The sequence below is a fragment of the Dioscorea cayenensis genome, chromosome 16 (genome assembly GCF_009730915.1).
Source record: "Dioscorea cayenensis subsp. rotundata cultivar TDr96_F1 chromosome 16, TDr96_F1_v2_PseudoChromosome.rev07_lg8_w22 25.fasta, whole genome shotgun sequence".
In the NCBI taxonomy this organism is placed as follows: Eukaryota; Viridiplantae; Streptophyta; class Magnoliopsida; order Dioscoreales; family Dioscoreaceae; genus Dioscorea; species Dioscorea cayenensis.
Window position 1 is genome coordinate 18686314 of NC_052486.1, and position 20237 is coordinate 18706550.

At 30.0% G+C, this 20237-nt stretch overlaps 1 protein-coding gene and 1 pseudogene across 1 annotated transcript; both read right to left on the reverse strand.

Moving 5' to 3' along the window:
• Nucleotides 1-554: 554 nt before the first annotated feature.
• Nucleotides 555-1885, reverse strand: LOC120278589 (annotated as a pseudogene).
• Nucleotides 1886-3392: 1507 nt separating this feature from the next.
• Nucleotides 3393-4897, reverse strand: LOC120278590. Its single transcript, XM_039285335.1, has 3 exons — nt 4766-4897; nt 3584-3838; nt 3393-3423 (listed from the first exon to the last, which is right to left on the reverse strand). Exons 1-3 carry the CDS (start codon nt 4843-4845, stop codon nt 3393-3395), a joined length of 366 nt encoding a protein of 121 aa, XP_039141269.1. The 5' UTR covers nt 4846-4897.
• Nucleotides 4898-20237: the final 15340 nt, after the last annotated feature.

Genomic DNA, 20237 nt, shown 5'->3' on the forward strand with positions numbered 1-20237 from the left:
ACACAAGCATGTGGTAGATCACTTCGCGTCTTGTTTTCAACCACATTGACGAATCTCTTGACAATGCCGCATAACTCGGAACATATGAGTGTGACTGCTTTTGTGCCCCTCCACCTTTCATATTTACTTGAACATTTTGGAGGTTGGCACACACCCACATGTCTATGAGCACAACTTATGCCTTAATCCTTGTTCCGTCCAAGAGTTTCCTCAACAATTGCGTCCATGATCTATTTTTGCTTTCTTTCTTCCAAACTTGTCTCCACAACTCTAAATGTACAAAAAAAACACAAATACACACAAATGAGCCATAAAATCTTATAAAAGTGATGCTCAATGTAAGAAAAGTATACTTCTTAATACTTATACACAAGCACTTATCAAAGGTTTTTGTTTTTCATTGTATTTTGTATTACATTAATGCATTATTTGTTTCTTTCTTTTGAGAATTTAATATGCAAGTTAACATTTCTCATGACAGGAAGTTACAAACATAGGTTGAAGTTTTAAGAGGGCAAAAGTTGTCTATAATGTTGTTCTTAGTATCATTATATCTAAATAGAAATTTTATTGATCTGGGAGTGTTCAAGCTGCTCGGAGTTCCAATCTAGTTTTAGTGCAACTTCTTCATGACATGGATAGTATTCCTGTAATTGTAGTAGAATTTTAAATAATCAACAAAAATTGTAAATGGTTTAACCTTTAGTAAATATTATTAAAAAATTTATAAACATTACTTCGAGTTTGTCAATTAGTTCCTTTGTATTTGAAGCAGAGACAATGATATGTTGTGCACTTGGCTTGATAAAACCTTCCTCTACAGCGTGGTCAATGAAAGAAAGTAATGAGTTATAGTAGCCATCATTGTTCAACAATCCGACTGGAAACAAAGAATACATTAGTCATGTTTTTATTATAATTTTAGTTGTGTATGTGTGCAATCGGAATCAAATTACTGGTTTGTTATGTATGCCTAATTGTACCCAAGTAATCATTTTGAAAAGTTTCTCAAGAGTGCCATAACCTCCTACATAATAATTAAAATTCAAACAAGTATGTGGGGGCATATAATAAATAGTGATAAGAAGTTATTTTTTGTGCATTTTAAGTGGAGCAAATGAGGAAAGGAGGTTGGTTCATGTGCAATATTGAGTGATAGAAAATGTGTGTCATACACTAACCATGTATAACAATAAAAGCATCTGCATGTCTGCCCAATCTCTATTTTCCTTTGGTGCATATTTGCAACTAGTTTTACTTCTCCTATAGTAACACTAGTAATATGATAATAAAAACTAAAAAATAAATTTTAAAAAAAATATTGTATAAAAGAATTACCATTGATATTTGTGGCTTGAGTTTTTGTTTCTTAAGAGTTTGTAATGATGAAATGAAATATTTTCATACTTCTTTACCCATTAAAGTCTTGAGAATTACACTGAGTAGATGGATAAAAGATTTGGTTGATAACATAAGTTTTTTATTAAATGAGTGGACTCTACATAATATTTCTTTTTCAAAAAAACATAGTAAACCATACCCAAGAACATGCCTTCCACCATCAAAGAAAATTTCAGAAATGAAGCCCATTAATCCAATATTACCTCCTCCATATACCAAATCAATGTTTCTTAACACCTGAATGATCAACATTTGCTAAGTTATTTCAAACATTTTGATTCATTAATTTATTTTTCAGAACAACAATAGAGAACAAAGTTAGAAAGAAAGATTGAGCAATGAAAAGAGAAATGAAAATAAACTAAAAGAAAGAAGCCAAACCAATTCTTTGGCAAGATTAATGGTAACATTCTGGTAAATTTGTTTGTTCCCTAGGCTACTACCACTTGAAAACACAAATTGTCTTGAATTTGGATATACTCATTCCCTTCTTTTTCTTTTACCTTATTAACACTACAAATTGAAGTAAATATATATCATAAATTAAGTGGGAGAAATAAACATAACAGAGAGGAAGGATAATTTAAAACTACAAGAATGATATGCATTTTCATTGCCAAAAAAATAATTGTTTGACACTGAAACACTAATGATAAGGAAGGATTAGTAAAAGGAGATCTTAAATAAATTAAAATTTGCAAACATTGGGGGATCATATACCACGTTAGATCTACGAGAGTGATGATGGAGTATTGTATGGGAAAATAACTCTAGTTCTATTAGGTGGTTTTTTCTTGTTGGGATATCCATAAATGGTGCACAAATGCATATATATAAAGAGATGGTTGGTTTGGTTATTATTATTATTATTATTATTATTATTATTATTATTATTATTATTGATATGGTTATTTAAATGTCATTTTTCATATAATATTCTTGCATATTTTGTTAGAGATATCAATGATGTTTTTGTCAGGTCTTCTTAAAAAAAGAGCAGATATGATTTGGTTTAGATTTGTAGATTTTGTAATATAAAAATAAATATATGGGTATTCTTAAAAGAGAGCTAATTTGGTTTAGATTTGTAAATTTTGTAATATATAAATAAATAAATATATTATTAAATGTTTATAAAATTAGGGTTTTTTTGTCATTAATTGGATGTTATTAATGATAATGTAAACACATGGAGCATGCATTTGTATAATTATATGTTTATATGATATGTCATTAGATGGTTGTTCTTAATTTTGTAAAATAAGAACAGAAACCTTGAATACTGAATTTGCTCATCAAACCATAACAAAGTAAGCTTAATATAAACCCATGGAAAGCATGCATTTGTATGTGACATTAACTATTGATGAATAGGATAAGGACACAAAGTTAATTTTTTCCCCGCACAAATAACCAAATATTCTACAATCATCTTGCAAAGAAACAAAAAAATCTAATCTTGGGTCACACATGTCTCCTAGACACTCCAGCTTTTTTCTTTTATTACTACTCTTTTATTATATATAAATTATTATATCTGTACTCAAGGCCAAGTTCTTATCCAATTGGGCTATTTGATGATATGTCAACAAATAATATTACATCAAAAAGAAAATTGAACTGACAGATGGAGGTTGCTTTCAGAAACAATACCAAGAAAAAAAAATACAAAAACAAATCTCATGAAAATGAAACAAATATTGAGGAACATAAAGATCTAGAACACTCAATCAATACACAATGATACAAACAAAGAATTGCACCATCATGTTAATCATTAAGCCAAATCTTTCATTTGTTTCACACTTTATATATATATATATATATATACATGTATATATTAATTCATTTATTATATATATAAATGATATCTACACTTAACAGTAATAAAAAATAATGAAGATGATTGTTAAAAATCTAATGTAGTTTTACTGTCATAGATTTCTAATGACACCTTTGGAAATACATAAACATACTAATTGTTTCTTGAACTATCTATCACTTGACATTACTGCTAAACCTCTATCAAATTTTTTTTCTTCAGCACAAAAAATGAAATATTCTGAAATCAACTTGTTAAACAACAAAATATATCTAATTTATGGTCACACATGTCTTCAACCATTCTAATCTAAGCTTAATTAAGTATGTTACACTTAAATAAAAAACAAAGATAGAGAACCTTACGTACACTCTCAGATAACGGCATCGAAACACTGTACCAACACGATCTCTATCTCCCTCTCCCGTGAGGTCTGAGCTCTGCAGGCTCATCATATTGGACTCCGATTGAAAGAGGATCATGGATGAGGACTTGTCAAAGGTGATCGAGGAGGGTTGAGGCTCTCCAAACAGATTTATATGGAAAAGTCCTCGCCGACGTCCCGTTGCAACTAAAGGAAATCGGCCTAAAGATCTGTTGCTACTTGGTGGCGATCTGAAGAAAAAACCAAATGTCAATGCTTAGTAAGATGGGTAAGAAAAATAAAATAAACTAAATATGTAAATAATAAGAAAAACATGTGTGTGAGTAACAAAAGATAGATAAAATAAAAAAATAATACAATTAATTGGGGAAATCATTTTAATATTATGATTCGTGTAGATATATGAGGCCAATTAAATGAGAACAAAATGGGGCCTTGTGGAGGTGTTATGAATGTCATTTGGAAAGGGCTTGAGGAGCTATTAATTACTCACAATTGTAGGGATATGAAGGGAAAAGCACAAACCAATCAAGGTGATATAAATGGCATGTGGAGAGGGTTTGAGCGACTATTAAGTAAGATTAATATTATGTAAATGCCATTCAACATTCATTGCATAATGCTCCGATGTCAGATATATATAGAAATGCATGCATAAGTATTTTCTAACATTCATTTATACATTACAAATTTTCAAAAGATACAAAAATAATTAAATTAATTAATACAAGACCCCCTTTTCCCCACCTGTTAGGTTCATAACCCAGATAAATAATAAAACCTAAAGAAAACACAATTTAGCAAACAAACAAACCCAAAATGTTTTTCGAGATTAATCCATTTCATTAAAAAAACAAAAACAATTCATTGGCCATCATTCATAATTCCAAACTAATGAATTTCATGAGCATCTTTTGAACAATCCACTGTAGTTCCACAGAACAACGAGGTAGCAAATAGAACAATCTTAGATTGAACATCAATAATGAAATCATTGATCATGAATTCTCCATACTTCAATTAAATCTACAGCCACAATTCATGCATCCATTCTAAACATTTCTCCACGATTCCTTCAATCACTACATCCCAAACTTCCTAACAATTATAGTACAAAGAAAAAACATATTAGAAATATATATCAAAGGATGACTCACAGAGCCATGAGTCTACCATTGGAGCAGCCAATCCCAAACCACGAGCATGGATCCACGACTCCACCATCCCCCCATCCCATCAAAGCATAACGAAAAATTAATTAATAACCACCATAATGAAGATTCTAAATTTTATTTCTACCTTTGCTTCTTTTTGCATTCAATTCCCTGAAAACCCCAAAATTACCTACAAACCATAAAGTAGCAATCCAAGGAATTGAACCTTTCCACCGACTGGATAGACTTTACCCGAGTGTCCTTCACACCTCGAGCCCTCCACCATCAAGTTCGTGGCAATGACGCTTCTACATCTCAGTCCTCCTCACTTTGGCTCTCAACATCTTCCTTTCTCTTGGCCTGTGTCCAGACCTTTGCACCTCCGACGCCCCTGGTGATCATGAAGATCGTGAGTCCATCACCTCATGGATGGGGCCGAGCTTGCCACCACAATTGGTACAGTCTTTGCATTTTTTTCTCATCCAGAATACATCGACCAAGTACTTCAATTGTCCAACGACACCTTCAAGTCGTTCCAATCGCTCATCAAGGAGGTCTAGTCGATTCTTCATTCTCCTGCCACCAAGAGGGTTCCTTCCATTCTTGAAGTTGTTTGCCTAGTGGTAGGCCATCAACGTCAACACCAACACCTGATCATAAAAGCATAAGAGAAAATAATTAATATATAGGCATAGGAAAGCATGCTTTTGTTTGTTTTTTTTTAAAAAAATATTAACTTGAAATGAATAGAATATCATAAATAAAGTTAGGTGTACATCACTTTATCCCTTTCATCTTTAATGTTTTTCTTTGTGAGTTGGCCACAAATTAATTTTTTTTCCTTGACACAAACAGCAAAATATTCCCCAACAAACTTGCTGAAAAACAAAACAAAAAAACTAATCTATGTCACACATGTTCTCATAAAATAATATACGTTAATTACAAATAGAGATTAATTTACTATTAAATTTAATCAAAAGCATTCTAGAGATAAATTTAGGGTTTTTTAAAGCACAAATATCAAATATTCTAAATACAACTTGCTAAGCAACAAAAACCCTATCTAATCTAAAAAAAATAAAAGAATAATATATATAAAAAAAAAAAGATAAACATAAATAGAGATAAAAAAACCTAATCTATGTCGCACATGTTCCCATAAAATAGTATACGTTAATTACATATATAGATTAATTTACTATTAAATTTAATCAAAATCATCTTAGAGATAAATGTAGGTTTTTTAAAAGCACAAATATTGAAATGTTCTAGAAACAACTTGCTAAACAACAAAAAAAAAACTATCTAATCTAAAAAAAAGTAAAAAAGATAAGCAAAAAAAAGATAAACATAAATAGAGATAAAAAAAAAACCAATAATATACTACAACATTAGTTTCATCATAATAACTATATGCTTTGATTTGGTATTTAACTAATAATTCTATCATCCATTTTTATATTAAAGACATAATAACAAAGCTACCAAATTTTGTATAATATACTATTGGTGGTGGTGGTTGTGATGGTTGTGATGGTTTAGAACAACACTAATAAATAAATCATATTAATTGTTCAGTGTTATGAAATATTAATTAAAGTGGATGCCTATTAATGTATATCTCTTCATTTCCCCAAACTCCTAAACCTCTTCATCTTCTAAACTCCTAAAACTCTTTTGACTTTTCATCTTCTCATGTCTCTCCATCTTCCCGGTATTTATGAGGAAGTTTAATTGATGTGACTTTTCATATTTCTCTTAGCCTATAAATAGATGCTTTGTAATTTTGTATATGACATAGATATGATATACATGTGATAAAGAAGGAAGTGAATAAGAAGTTGGTTGTTTCTCTTCTCTCCACTTCAATATTGTTTTTCTTTGCTTTCTTAATTTTATAACTTTCAGTACATTTTTTTCATTAAAACATAGTTACCTTGTGGCTTTAAATCTCCATTCTGGGAACTGCTGCAGTGTTCTCTCCTCCGGCCTCACTTCCCTGAAAAAAAAACAACCTTTGCTATATAAAAAAAGAGAGTCAATTTCCATCACTTTACCAAACTAAGTAAACACATAATAATTATTAACAAAGTTACATCACTAACTAAATGCCAAAATTTCATCAAAACATCAAAATTTCATCCAGAAATTCAACTCCAAATGAAACAAAATCTCATAAAAAGGAATTTAAAAAAAAGAAAATAGAATAATTTGATGAAGATTAGCTTGCCCAAGATTGTTGATCAACATTCAGATCTTTCAATCCCTGCACATCCATAATAACACCAGAAACACCAGCATTATTCACCTACACCCATAAAGTGTTCAACCAAATGGTTGTCTCTCCGATCGAACTTCTCCATGGCTTGATTCTTGAAGTTCCACCACACCGCGAAGGTCTTCCTCCTAACCCCTCTCTGAATCTCCAATCATTTTCCCTTATTTTCCACATTTTTAATCTCATCAGGAGCATATGCTGGGTCTCATTGAAATGATAGATCTGGTTTCTCCTAACCAATTAACTAACCAAAATATCAAGTTTTCCAAACTCTGCTCCAATGAAGTCATCAAGGACAGTGACGCTGTGATTATTAGAAGAGAGCACCAAATAACAGAGAGAATAAGGAATAGGAGGAATCTCAGCGGTGAGATGGTTGTGCTTGAGGTCAAGGTGGAGAAGGCGAGGGTTTGCATCCTCTCCCCGGCAACACCCTCTCCTATCTTGAAGGAAATTAGGGTTCCAAAAGGGGAATTAGCAAGCATATCTCCATTGACCAAATGAAGGTTAAAAAAATATTTTTTAAACAAAAAATCCTAATATTTGTGAAATCAAAAGAGAAAATCTAACAGAGAGAATCTCAGAGCAATGAAGCTATCTGGCCAACCGCCGATACTCCTTTTCTCCTCCTCCTTCAAAAAATCCAAGCTTTGAATGCACGAGAGAGAGAGAGGGGGGGCTTTCGATGTTCTCCAGTCATTGAAGATGAAGCGATGGTGTGGACAAGAGCAGAGCTATGTAGGTTTTTGTGGGGCCAGAGACCTCACAAAAATTTTTAAATTTCTTTAATATATATTTATATATTAGTTTTATAATATACTTTTGGAAGGTTGTTGCCTTTCCTAATTCTCCATCTCTGATCTCTCTCCAGCCAATCAACTACTAGCCTTTTTTTTTCACAATCTCTTTTCTCCACCATCTTGATTCTTGGTAATCTCTCCAAGACTCCACCACCACTAGATAGTCCATACCATAGGTAGTACAGCACCGACCACCGTCTGCGGGTGCTCGATCTTTCCTAATCTGGGAGACTTTACTCTTCACCACCACCCTCTCCACCGTAATTTCTCATCGGTGCATTGTGCTCCTTCTCTTTTCAGGAATTCTGGCTTCTCCACATAATCCATATCTCAATTTTAGGTAAAACCATAATCTCCATGATTCCATCCTATAATTCCTATTTCTCTATGAATTATGGCTATAAACTATGGATCATGAACATACAATATTACAATGCATGCATTTCTAGGAGTGAATGCTCAATCTGTTAGTCTAATGTTTTTTTGTACAAATTTATTTGTTGATAGAGTTCATTGGAAGGCTTTGAATTGATAGTCATGAAAGTTACTTTTTATTGATCATTATTAAAGTGAGGAAGTACCAGGGAATGGATGATTAATCCATAGAAACAATTGTAAATTATGTAATAGTGCCACAAATGCTAGGTCTGTTAGACCTCTATTTTTAAAATTCAAGTAAGTAATTAGTATTGCTAATTTTATTGGTGTATGCATAATTAAGTAGGCTAGTTATATGTCATTTTCATAGTTTACTAATAGACCAATTGTTTTTATTATAGGTTGTGAATGTTTTCTGATATTCACATTAATTATCATTGAACTTTTATTATTTTTTCTAATGTTAGTGAATGGAAAATACTTCAAAAGGAAATAAATTGTCTGAAAAATCAAGTTCAACTCCTGAAAATAATGATGAACCTCAAATAACTCAACAATGTTCAAAGCAAGCTCATGTTGAAAAAAATTTAAAAATGTACCCACGGATCCAGTACTTCGCCCTTTAATTTTAACTTATCATCCTAATGATCAAGATAAAGTATGAAGAACATACTTACGAAAGGGACCTTGCCAACCACATTATCATAATTTTCCACAAACAAGCATTGGGAATGTGTTGCGTCAATTTAATCTGAGTTGGTTTGATGTGTATGGCAATTGGTTAGAGTATAGCATAGCTAAAGATGCTACATTTTGTTTATATTGTTATCTTTTCAAACCAAATATCATAAAGCAAGGAATTGCAGACTCAATTGTCATTGAAAGTTTTACAAATTGGAATAAGAAAGATAGATTGAAAACTCATATTGGTGGTCTTAATAGTACCCATAATCAAGCTTATAGAAAATGTCATGACTTGATGAATCAAAATCAAAATATTCAATCAATTTTGATTAAGCAAGGAGATCAAGCTAGAAGTGAATATCGCACAAGATTGACTGCTTTAGTAGATTGCCTTCGATTCCTTTTTTGACAAGGACTACCTTTTTGTAGTCATGATGAATCCGAGGAATCAAACAATCAATGAAATTTTCTTGAACTCTTCCATTTTCTTGCTAAAAACAATGAAGCTATCAATAGTGTTGTTTTGAAGAATGCTCCTAGCAATCTAAAACTAACAGTTTATGATACTCAAAATGACATTATAAGTACTACAACAAGTGAGATAACAAAGGCAATTATTAATGAGTTAGGAGATGATTTATTTGCAATCTTAGTAAATGAATCTCATGATATCTCAAATAAGGAACAAATGGCTCTTATTTTGCGTTACATGAATAATAGTGGGTGTATTGTTGAACGCTTTTTAGCTATAGTTCATGTCTCTGATACTACTGCATTGCCCCTCAAAGAAGCAATTGAGTCTATATTCTCCAAGTATGGATTAAGTTTATCAAGATTCGTGGACAAGGTTACGATGGAGCTAGCAATATGCGGGGTGAATTTAATAGTTTGAAAAGTTTGATTTTGAAGGAAAATGAGTTTGCCTTCTATATTCATTGCTTTACACATCAACTTCAATTAACTCTTGTAGTGGTTGCAAAAAATGAAGATTTCGTTGCTTTACTTTTTTAGAATGTTGGTTGTTTACTTAATGTTGATGGAGTATCATGTAAGAGATATGATATTCTTAGAGAAAGTAAAGTTTCTAGAGTTGCCAAGGCACTAAAAAATGATGAGCTTGCAAGTGGAAAAGGCTTAAACCAAGAAATTAGTCTTAAATGTGCCGGTGATACTAGATGGAGCTCACATTATGGAACATTACTAAACTTAATTATTTTGTTCCCTTATGTGATTAATGTACTTGAAAATGTTGGTGAGAATGGTTTAAATTCATAGCAAAGGGTGAAAGCACAATTCTTATTGCAAATGCTTCAATCTTTTGATTTCATATTCAACTTACATTTGATGAAAAATGTGCTAGGCAGTACAAATAAATTGTCAAAGTCTTTACAAAGAAAGGATCAAGACATAGTCAATGCTATGGAATTGGTTAAAATATCTAAAAAAAGGCTACAAATGATAAAATATGATGGATGAGATCCATTATTATATGAAATCCTTTCTTTTTGTGGAAAATATAGCATTTTGGTTCCTAGCATGGATGACAAATATGCAACTCCTGGAAGATCATGATGTAAAGTTATTGATGTCTCAAATTTGCATCACTATCGATTATTCAATGTTGTTATAGATAGACAACTTCAAGAGCTCAACAACCGTTTCACCGAGATTAACATGGAGTTACTTCTTTGTGCAGCATGTCTCAGCCCAAGTGACTCTTTTTCTACTTTTAATAAACAAAATTTGATTCTCTTTGCTCACTTTTATCCTCTTGAGTTTTCAACTGTGGATGTTATGGGGCTTGCCAGTCAACTTGAATCTTATATTATTGATATGCGCTCTAACCAGAATTTCTTGGTATTAAAGAGATTTGTCAACTTACGGAAAAGTTGGTGAAGTCAAGAATATTGTTTATCCACTTGTGTTTCTATTGACTAAATTGGTATCAATATTACATGTTGCAACTACAAGTGTAGAAAGAACATTTTTATAATTAAAATTGTGAAAAATCGGTTAAGGAACCATATGGGAGATAATTATTTGATGAATGATTGTTTGGTTACATATATTGAAAGAGATATATTCAACAACATTGACAACGAAATGGTTATCCAATGGTTTCAAAATATGAAATCTCATCATGGACAATTGTGAATGATAGGTATAAGCCTGATAAAAAGAAAATTGTTATTTGTATTTTTTTTTATAATGCTTTAACTATATTTATAAATATATCCATGATTTGCTTGTTTTTATAAATGGCAATATTATGTTAAGAGACTTATTGTAGGAGCATATGAACTTTTTGGGTTTCTATGTCTATATAACTTTACTTTTTATTTTGTTAGGTTGCATTTAACATGTTCAAGGAAGAAATCAGAAACAACATCTTCTTATAGTGGTATTGGACCTCTGTACTTTGGACATCTTCTCTAATTCCATTGCACTTTACGATACTATGAACATCTGTTTTTGGATTTGTAAGTTTTTGTTTGTCCTAGCTTTAACTTTGGTTGAAAACAATTGTTTATTATAGTCATATTTCCAATGTATTCATTGTCATTTGATAGTATGATGAAATCATTACTTGAAGAATTCCAAAAGATGCTAGAGACATGACTTATTGTTGCTTAAATTTTCATAACACTTGCTACTTCTTATGCGTATGTGTTATCCATAGGAGATTGTGAGAATATAAATGCAAATGAAAAAATGATGTATTTTTTATGCACTTTCAAGTAATATATATGGTTTGTATTAGAAATGTTTATTTGTGCTTCATATAATGGTTTAACAATGATTGTTATATATAGATAAACATGTTTGCATGTAGTATAGATGAGAATGTTATACTTATTGACCCCACATCATAAATTTTCTGGCTCCACCACTACAACAAATTTGTCAATTAAGGACATTCATAATAATGTCACTAAATAACATATTTTTGTCACTAAAAATATTTTGTGACATTTTTTTGCCGTCACCATGCGTTGTTGCCTAATCACCGTCGCTAAAGGGCTAATGTGACAATTTGCATGTTTGTCATGCAATCATAACTTTTATATGACAAAATTGTGACATGTCACAAATTCGACAATTATCTATGACATTTATTGTTGTCACAAAATATTATGATAATTTGTCATAAAATGTTATAAATTGTCACTAAATATGAAGTAAAATTTTGGAATTTTGTGACATTCTTCTTATCATCACATGATACGTGAAGGAAATTTTTTTCGCATATTGTACTACAAATGCGTCATAAAATGCTATTAATTGTCACTAAATATGAAGTAAAATTTTTAAATTTTGTGACATTGTTCCAATGATCACATAATAAGTGACAAAAATGTTTGTCGCGTATTGTACAACAAAAGCGTCATAAAATGCAATAAATTGTCACTAAATATGAAGTTAAATTTTGAAATTTTATGACATCATTCCATTGATCACATAATACGTGACAAAAATGTTTGTTGCGTATTGTATTACAAAAGCGTCATAAAACGTTATTCATTGTCACTAGATATGAAGTAAAATTTTGAAATTTTGTGACATTTTTCTAATGATCTCATAATAAGTGACGCAAATGTTTGTCACATATTGCACAACAAAAGCATCATAAAAAGTATGATAGTTAGTAATTGGAGGTTATTTTAGTGATGATTACAGTTTGTCGCTAATAAAAAATATTTTTGTCATTAAATACAATTTTTATTTGAACAAGCGTGACAATAATATGAATGTCACAAGAAAATAAATATTATATGACTTGTATAGTTATTAAAATCTAACACAAATTAATGTTATAAAATGTCATAAAAAAACTGAAATATCATAAAATTTCCTAATGACATTAAAAACTTAGACCTTTTAAAGATGCATATCAAACTAGATAATTTCTTGTAGCCTTCATTCGAACTCTTAATTTAACTCTTGTGCTGATGGTACTTCTGTCGAATCAGAGCTTGTCTCATTGTGACCTTAAATCAATATGTTTTAACAAATGGTAATACTAATTCATAACAAGGGTAAATTAAAAAAAAGTTGAGCTTTAAAGTAGACAAGGAAGTTTAATTATGCATATACCTGAAAATTGAGGAATGGGCACTTGGATTCCAGCAGCTAATAAAGCTTGAGTCATGGCTTGCATTTGATTTTGAATCACTTCATAATTTGACTTATATTGTTGGAGCTCATCTTGTATCTTTGTAAGAGTTTCTTTTAACTTAGCAAAGCTTACATTTGAGACTTTTTCAATAGGCTTAGGTCTATATCCAAGCCCTTTAATGTATCCTGAGATAGTACCAAGTACTTCATCAACTATTACATCAATGTTTTCTGGTTGTGATCCATCTTTGCCAAGTACTACTAATTTATCCTCCATAATTTCCTAAAAATTAAAAAAAAATAATTAACTAACAAGCAATCTTATTAAAAATAAATAAATTCTTCTTGTGAAAGGTTTTACATAAGCTATTTGAGCCTCAGATGTTGACCATCCTTTACTCTCTGAATAGTGAGTCGACTTGAAAAAAATCCATCATATTTGGTTCTTGATCATCCTTATGTATATAGTTCCAAAATTAATAAACATTAATTATTACATAGAATTAATTATTCAAACAAAAACTGACAGTTAAATAATGTACGAAAAATAAAATAATTTACCAAAGCATAGTGACTTGCAACAAATGCCCTCGATCCTTGATTATGAGTAAACTTTACTGTTTGTCTAGCCCTTTGGTTGATTTCACACCTCCTCTTTATTTTCGAGTGAATGAAAAAACAAATATAGTCATGATATACATAATTATTAAAAAAAAAAAAAAATCAAAACCACTATTATTTACTTCATCATAATTTTACATTAAATAAAACTTTTTTAGTAAAAAAATAAAAAAATCATATGGTGTAAATTAATTAGTAAATAGATAAGAAATAATATCTTGTAATTGGGTTCACTAAATAAATTACAGAGATCTTCCCAGTTTTCTTGCGTCAAATGGAACTTTGGAGGATTACTTTGCCGTGCCGTTTCATCATTTGCAAAACTTTTATAGTGATGATGAAATCTAAAACGTTGGTTTCTAGACAACTTTGATAGGATGGGCATTACTGATTTCTTGATGTAGTCATCATCCAATTTCATTTTAAACTTTTTCTAAGAAATGAAAAAAATAATTAGATTTGAATGTAAGATTTTATTATTAAAGAAATAATAAATAATAATCACTCACATTAAGACTTTCCAAGGCATGAAATTTATCTTCATTATTCAAATCTTTCCATTTTGCTAGCATGGGGATGAATTGTCGAGAAATCACTCCAAGTTCAGAAGATAACTTAGCTGACTGAATTTCTGAAGTAGGCCTCCCCTTACCTATTGCTATGTCTATCGCAGAGTTTATTTTTTCCTTTATGAGTTTTTCAAGTCCCAAACCCCTAGTTGGCCCTGGTACTTTTTTAGGGGGGCTAGAAGCTACATCAATAAAAAAATATAAATATTTTCACTTGAATATTAAAAACCTAAAATAAACTAAGTAAACTCAGTTTATAAAAACATACTAGAATTTTTACCAAGTGAATCATCAAAATCTTCTTGTGATGATTTTATTTGATTGTTTTGATGTGATTCAATTGAGGGTTGCACCACTTGATCATTAGTTATCTGAACTTGATGGTTATGAGTGCTGCTTGATTGTACTTGCTCTATAGTTGTCTTTTTCTTACCTCGTTTTCCTGCTGCCATCTTTATAAATAGAGAAAATAGTAAATATATACATTTATAAATATTCTATCTAATTAAAAAATAATCAATTGAAATCAATAATAACCTGAATACAGTATAAATCAACAAACTTACATGAGTATTAGAATAGAGATTATTTGTTTTCATTATAATGGTCAACAAAATGGTGCACATAACAAGGGTGTACAGTATGTTTTGTTTTGTCAAAACATGTTAGGTGCCCAATAAAGCTAAAATGAAGATGTTGTTATTATAAAATTCCTTAAAAATAATCAAGTGTTTTCTGCTTTGTGTAAAGGTATATAACCATATCAAAGAGGAAGGGAAGAAAACAAAGTTTAAAGTTGTGGGATTGGCCATTCAAGACACAAAAAAAAAAAAAGCTTAATATATGGTACATAATACAAAAATTTTGAGATCATTGATAAGGCTAAAGAACAAGGGCAAGCTAGAATTTTTTTAAGAGAAAAATAAAAACTAAAGAAAAAATTTACAAATAGCTACCTAAAAACAGCAAACTAAAATTTTAATGCAAAAATAAAAGAAAATGGCAATTATTTCTATAGCAATTAACCCGCGGCACCCTCTTCCCCTCCCTCGCCTCCCAGAACCCTAACCCCCGCTGGAAGGCTACTCTACATCCTCCCAAAACTTTCAAAATCCACTGCCTTGAGCTGAATATCATTGCTGAGCTGGACGCCGCCGTGTTAGGGTTGGAGTGAGGCCTAATCCAAGGACAGTTCGGAAGGGATTGGATGGACGGCTGGCCAGCTTGGTCTATGCCGATTGTGGATTCATAGAATCAATGGCAGCACTGAGATCAGGCGGCGATCAGGCGCTCAGCAGGCGTCCAGGCAGCAAGCAAAGATCTCCGGCGACTCCTCTTTGTGGACTAACATCAAAAACTTTTTTCCTAGGGACCTAATCAGAAGTTAACTATTTATTAATAAGTTAATATTGGTTTTTATTTATTTGTTTTATTAATAGTTAATGAAAGTATATGAACTAAAAGGGAAGAGAGGAAAATAAGGGAAATGTTTTAGTGATTAAACATTTGAAAAATACATCAATTTGTGCCTATGTCAATAAAATATATGAAAACTTGCATTATTTAGACATATGTCAAAAACAATTTTGGTAAATATCAAATTAACATAAACAATTTTTATTACTTGATATTTAATCAACTATTAAATAAATATCAAAGATGATTACATGAATATATAAAAATATATGCAATAAATTAAAATTACATTAGAAATTCAATAAGTGAAAAATCCTCCGATGTGTATACACCCAATACTCTTAAATAACTAGTGTGAATAATAAAGTTTTTCTTCTAGATTTGTTTTTATAGAAATATTTGAGTAATATGATAGGCATAAAGCAATTAGATAAATTAAAATTTAAAAATATATAATAATCTCTAAATCAATAGTAAATTTGACCGTATTAATTTTTATAATTACAATCATGCCTACCATAAATTAGGGTTAAATAAAAGGATAGAATCAATTTTTTACTTATATAACATAATATAATATAATATAATATATTTAAATAAATATAATTATCTATAGTCATTATCTATAATTCAATTTATATGCACAAATTATATTAATTATTTATTAAATTGCCTAAAGTAAATGATTATCCCAATTTTGAAGCCGTTTATTTTTGGGTATGGCCCTAAGTAAATTTATTTTAATTATTTATCAAATTATTGTAATAAATTTAACAATTTTTTAAAATTAAAAATATATGCTGGCTTAATTATGTTTATAATAACAAAAAATATTGGTCTTGGACTGTTATATGTATATATTCATATTTTTTAATTATTAATTAATTAATTAATTTAGCTTAATTTTTTTTGTTTATTTGAAATTATGAGATGATGTGTGAATATGGAATCAATAATAGAAAAAAGTAAGGAGAAAGGATAAAAGAGAATTTAAGTAAAATAAGGTGTTAAAAGATAAAGAAAGGAAAACTAAATAAAAGATCATCTCTAAAAATCAAATGGGCCAATCATTACATAGTTCACGACTAAAATATTATGATAATTACCAAAGACCAATAGAAGTTATCGAGATAAATCTTTAACATACTCCTTATCACTTTTTTTTTTTTCTCCTTTTCTTCTACATTGTCATCTTCATAGTCATCCTCAGCGAACTTGTTCAAATCAACGATTGAAATTAATTTCTTTCTTTCTTCTTTTTGTTCAAACTGAACTTCCTTTTCATAGCACCATTGCTTAAATCTAATTGATGTATTATGTTAGCACTTTCAATGGAGTCATATTCTACCTCATCTACAACACTTTCTAGTGGGTACGAGACAACCTCCATTGAAACATCTTCAAAAAAATCTTTAGCTTCTTTCATTATAATATATGGATCCATTACAACTACAATGTAAAAAAGTAAAATAAAACTTGCATGCTCATATAATTTGAATGCATACACTATTGCAATATCAAAAAAAATTATGAACGAATAATAGTCAAGAGAGACATGCTGACAAGATTCTTCATTAATATTGTAGGGCTTCAATATTAATATAGGTGAAAGATAACTATATATAAAAAAATATAAAATAGGGTTTAATAAAAAGATATAAATAAATTAGGGGTTTAATCTAAAAAATATACCATCAATATATATATATATATATTAAATTTAAATTTTAGTTTCATATTTAATTTTAAAAAAAGTTATTCGAATATAACTATATTAAAATAATTTCAAATTTTATTTTCGTAGTTAATTTTTTTAAAAAAATTATTCGATTTGGATATTTCTATATTAAACAAATGTCAATGTTTAGTTCATATATTACCAATTTACCACTCGCACATGAATCTCTCTCTACATTGTATTGATAGATTTTGTTGAAAATCTTGATCAGTGTAGAACTTACCATCACAGTACTTGATTCATTTTTTTTAATATATAATATATATCAATCACAAAGCCTTTTTTTTAAATATTGTACTTAACAACCCACGTTCACTAAACCACAATTATTGTTTTTTATTTGAAAAGTTGAACCTTCAATTGCCGCACATTCCTATATTATCCGAAACAATAAAATAAATAACTAAAATAGATGATAAGCACGTTACAACGGTAAGATCAATTTACTCTCTTTATTCAAATAGGAATAGAAGTATTGTTTATTTATTCACTTTATCAAAATAGGTATAGAATTATTATTTATTTACTCTCTTTATCCAAATAGCAATATAATTATTATTTATTTGTAAAAAAAAATTGCCTATATATATGACATGGTTTCCTAATTGGATCCGTTAGTTTGTGAGATCTGACTCTTTACCACTCCTAAACACCACCTGCAACTCCTCTCTCAAGCATCATTTGGTGATCTATTGTCCTTCGCTCTTGTAGATCAAAGCTCGCCTTTTTGAAACTTATTGGCAAAAATCTTTTCCAATCCATTAATTGATCCATTGATCACCGTAAGGTTTTCCTAATTCGATAATTGATTTAGAATTATTTTCTTTGAATCCCTTATTCCCAATCTTGTTGTCCTGGTTTTTGAGGGATTTAATTTTTTTGACAAGCTAGGTTTGATAAATGTGAGATTGCCTTTTCTGTAATTGTTTATTTAGTTGTTAGTTTTTTAAAACTTTTAGTGATACGAGAGCTCATTAGATGTTCCTTGATGATCATTGAGCTTGTGATGTGTTTATCTTGATGGGGTTTGATTGTTTTTTCTTCTACTTGGGGTTTTAAATGGCATATATAAGATAATGATGATGATTTATCTTTATATGATTCATTCCATCACTTGTAATCATCAGGTTTTCCATGTCCTTTGGTCTTTCATCAATTAAAACTTAACATCATGTGATGAAATAAATTTTTGATTGATTTATTTTAAGATATGAGAAACATGAATAGTTTTAATACCCATAAATTACATGAATTATTGGATGAATTATTTCTCATTGTATGTGTCTATATCAATAGAACATGTGACTCATTGTTACAAAATTATTTCTCATTATTCATAGGAAGACTATAAGTTTTATTATTAATGATGGTCCTTTTTTTCTTTAGGTTCTTGAAATAGTAAAAGTGGTGCCTTATTTAGTATGCTTTTTAGATGTTTGCAATGAATAGAGCCGGTGCTTTAGGAAAGTATTATTTAGGTGAAAGATCTAGCTTGAATAAAATGATAGAGGAATATATTTTTCACCTTGTGTTGATGATAATCTTAATATCAATCTAAAAATGATATTTAGGTGGAACTTTGAAAATCTGTTTGGTCCCTACTTATGTATGACTTATTATAGATTTTGTGTTATTTTATTTAAATGTTAGAGGTAGGACTATTTCTTGTTGTTTTTTATTAAAAAGAAATTTAACACAAGTTTGCTAAAGAATTGTCGTACATATATATATATATATATATATATATTATAATTGTTTAAAGACTTTTTGAATTGCATAATTTTTTATTAACTATATTTTGTTCAATTTTTAAAAAAAATAGGTGAAAATATGGATAAAATCTAGATGATGGAGAGTAAATATTCTGATAAGTATGTGTTAGGAGTATCATCTTTTATGAAATTTGTTCATGGAAATATGGGAGAAGAATCTAAAATCCTATGTCCTTGTCAAGATTGCTTAAATATCTTTACAATATCTCAAGATGAAGTAGAAGATCATTTGCTATTGAAAGGTATGTCAGAGGGCTACATCCGGTGGATTAATCATGGTGAGCAATCTGATTTTTCAAATCTTAATTTGGCGAATCAACAAAGTGGAGATACTACTAATTGTCATTATATTAATGAAAACTTAATCAATGATGGAATGTATGATATATTGGAAAATATATTTCCTAGAGTGGGTGAAGATGAAATAGAGTGGCGGTAATTTTAATTCTACTCCAAGTGAGGAAGAAACAAAACAATTTAGTAGACTATTGAATCAAGCACAAGCACGATTACTTCCACAATACACGAATATGTCTACATTGTCTTTTGTTGTGAAATTGTTGCATACAAAAGTGTATAGCCAAATGAGTAATAAGGCAATAAATATGATATTAGCCTTGTTAAGGGAGGCTTTCCCTAATAGTTCAATTCCCTCATCTTATTATAAGGCAACAAAAATTTTGAGAGACTTGGGACTTAATTATGTGCTAATTCATGCATGTAAATATGATTGTGCTTTATTTTGAGAAGAGTTCAAAGATATATAAAGTTGTCCTGTGTGTGGCACGTCAAGATGGAAGTACAATGACAAGCAAATTCCTTGGAAAGTGTTGCGGTATTTTCCTCTAAAACCTAGACTTTAAAGATTGTTTATGTCTAAGAAAACAGCTGAGGATTTGTGGTGGCATAAAAAAAACCATATTGATGATGATACTTTACGGCATCCGGCACATGGAGATGCTTGGAAAGCATTTGATAATGACAATGAATGGTTTGCTAATGGTCCGCGTAATGTTAGGCTTGGATTATCAACAGATGGCTTCAATCCTTTTGGGGTCATGAGCTCTAAATACAACATGTGGCCTGTTGTGATTATGCCA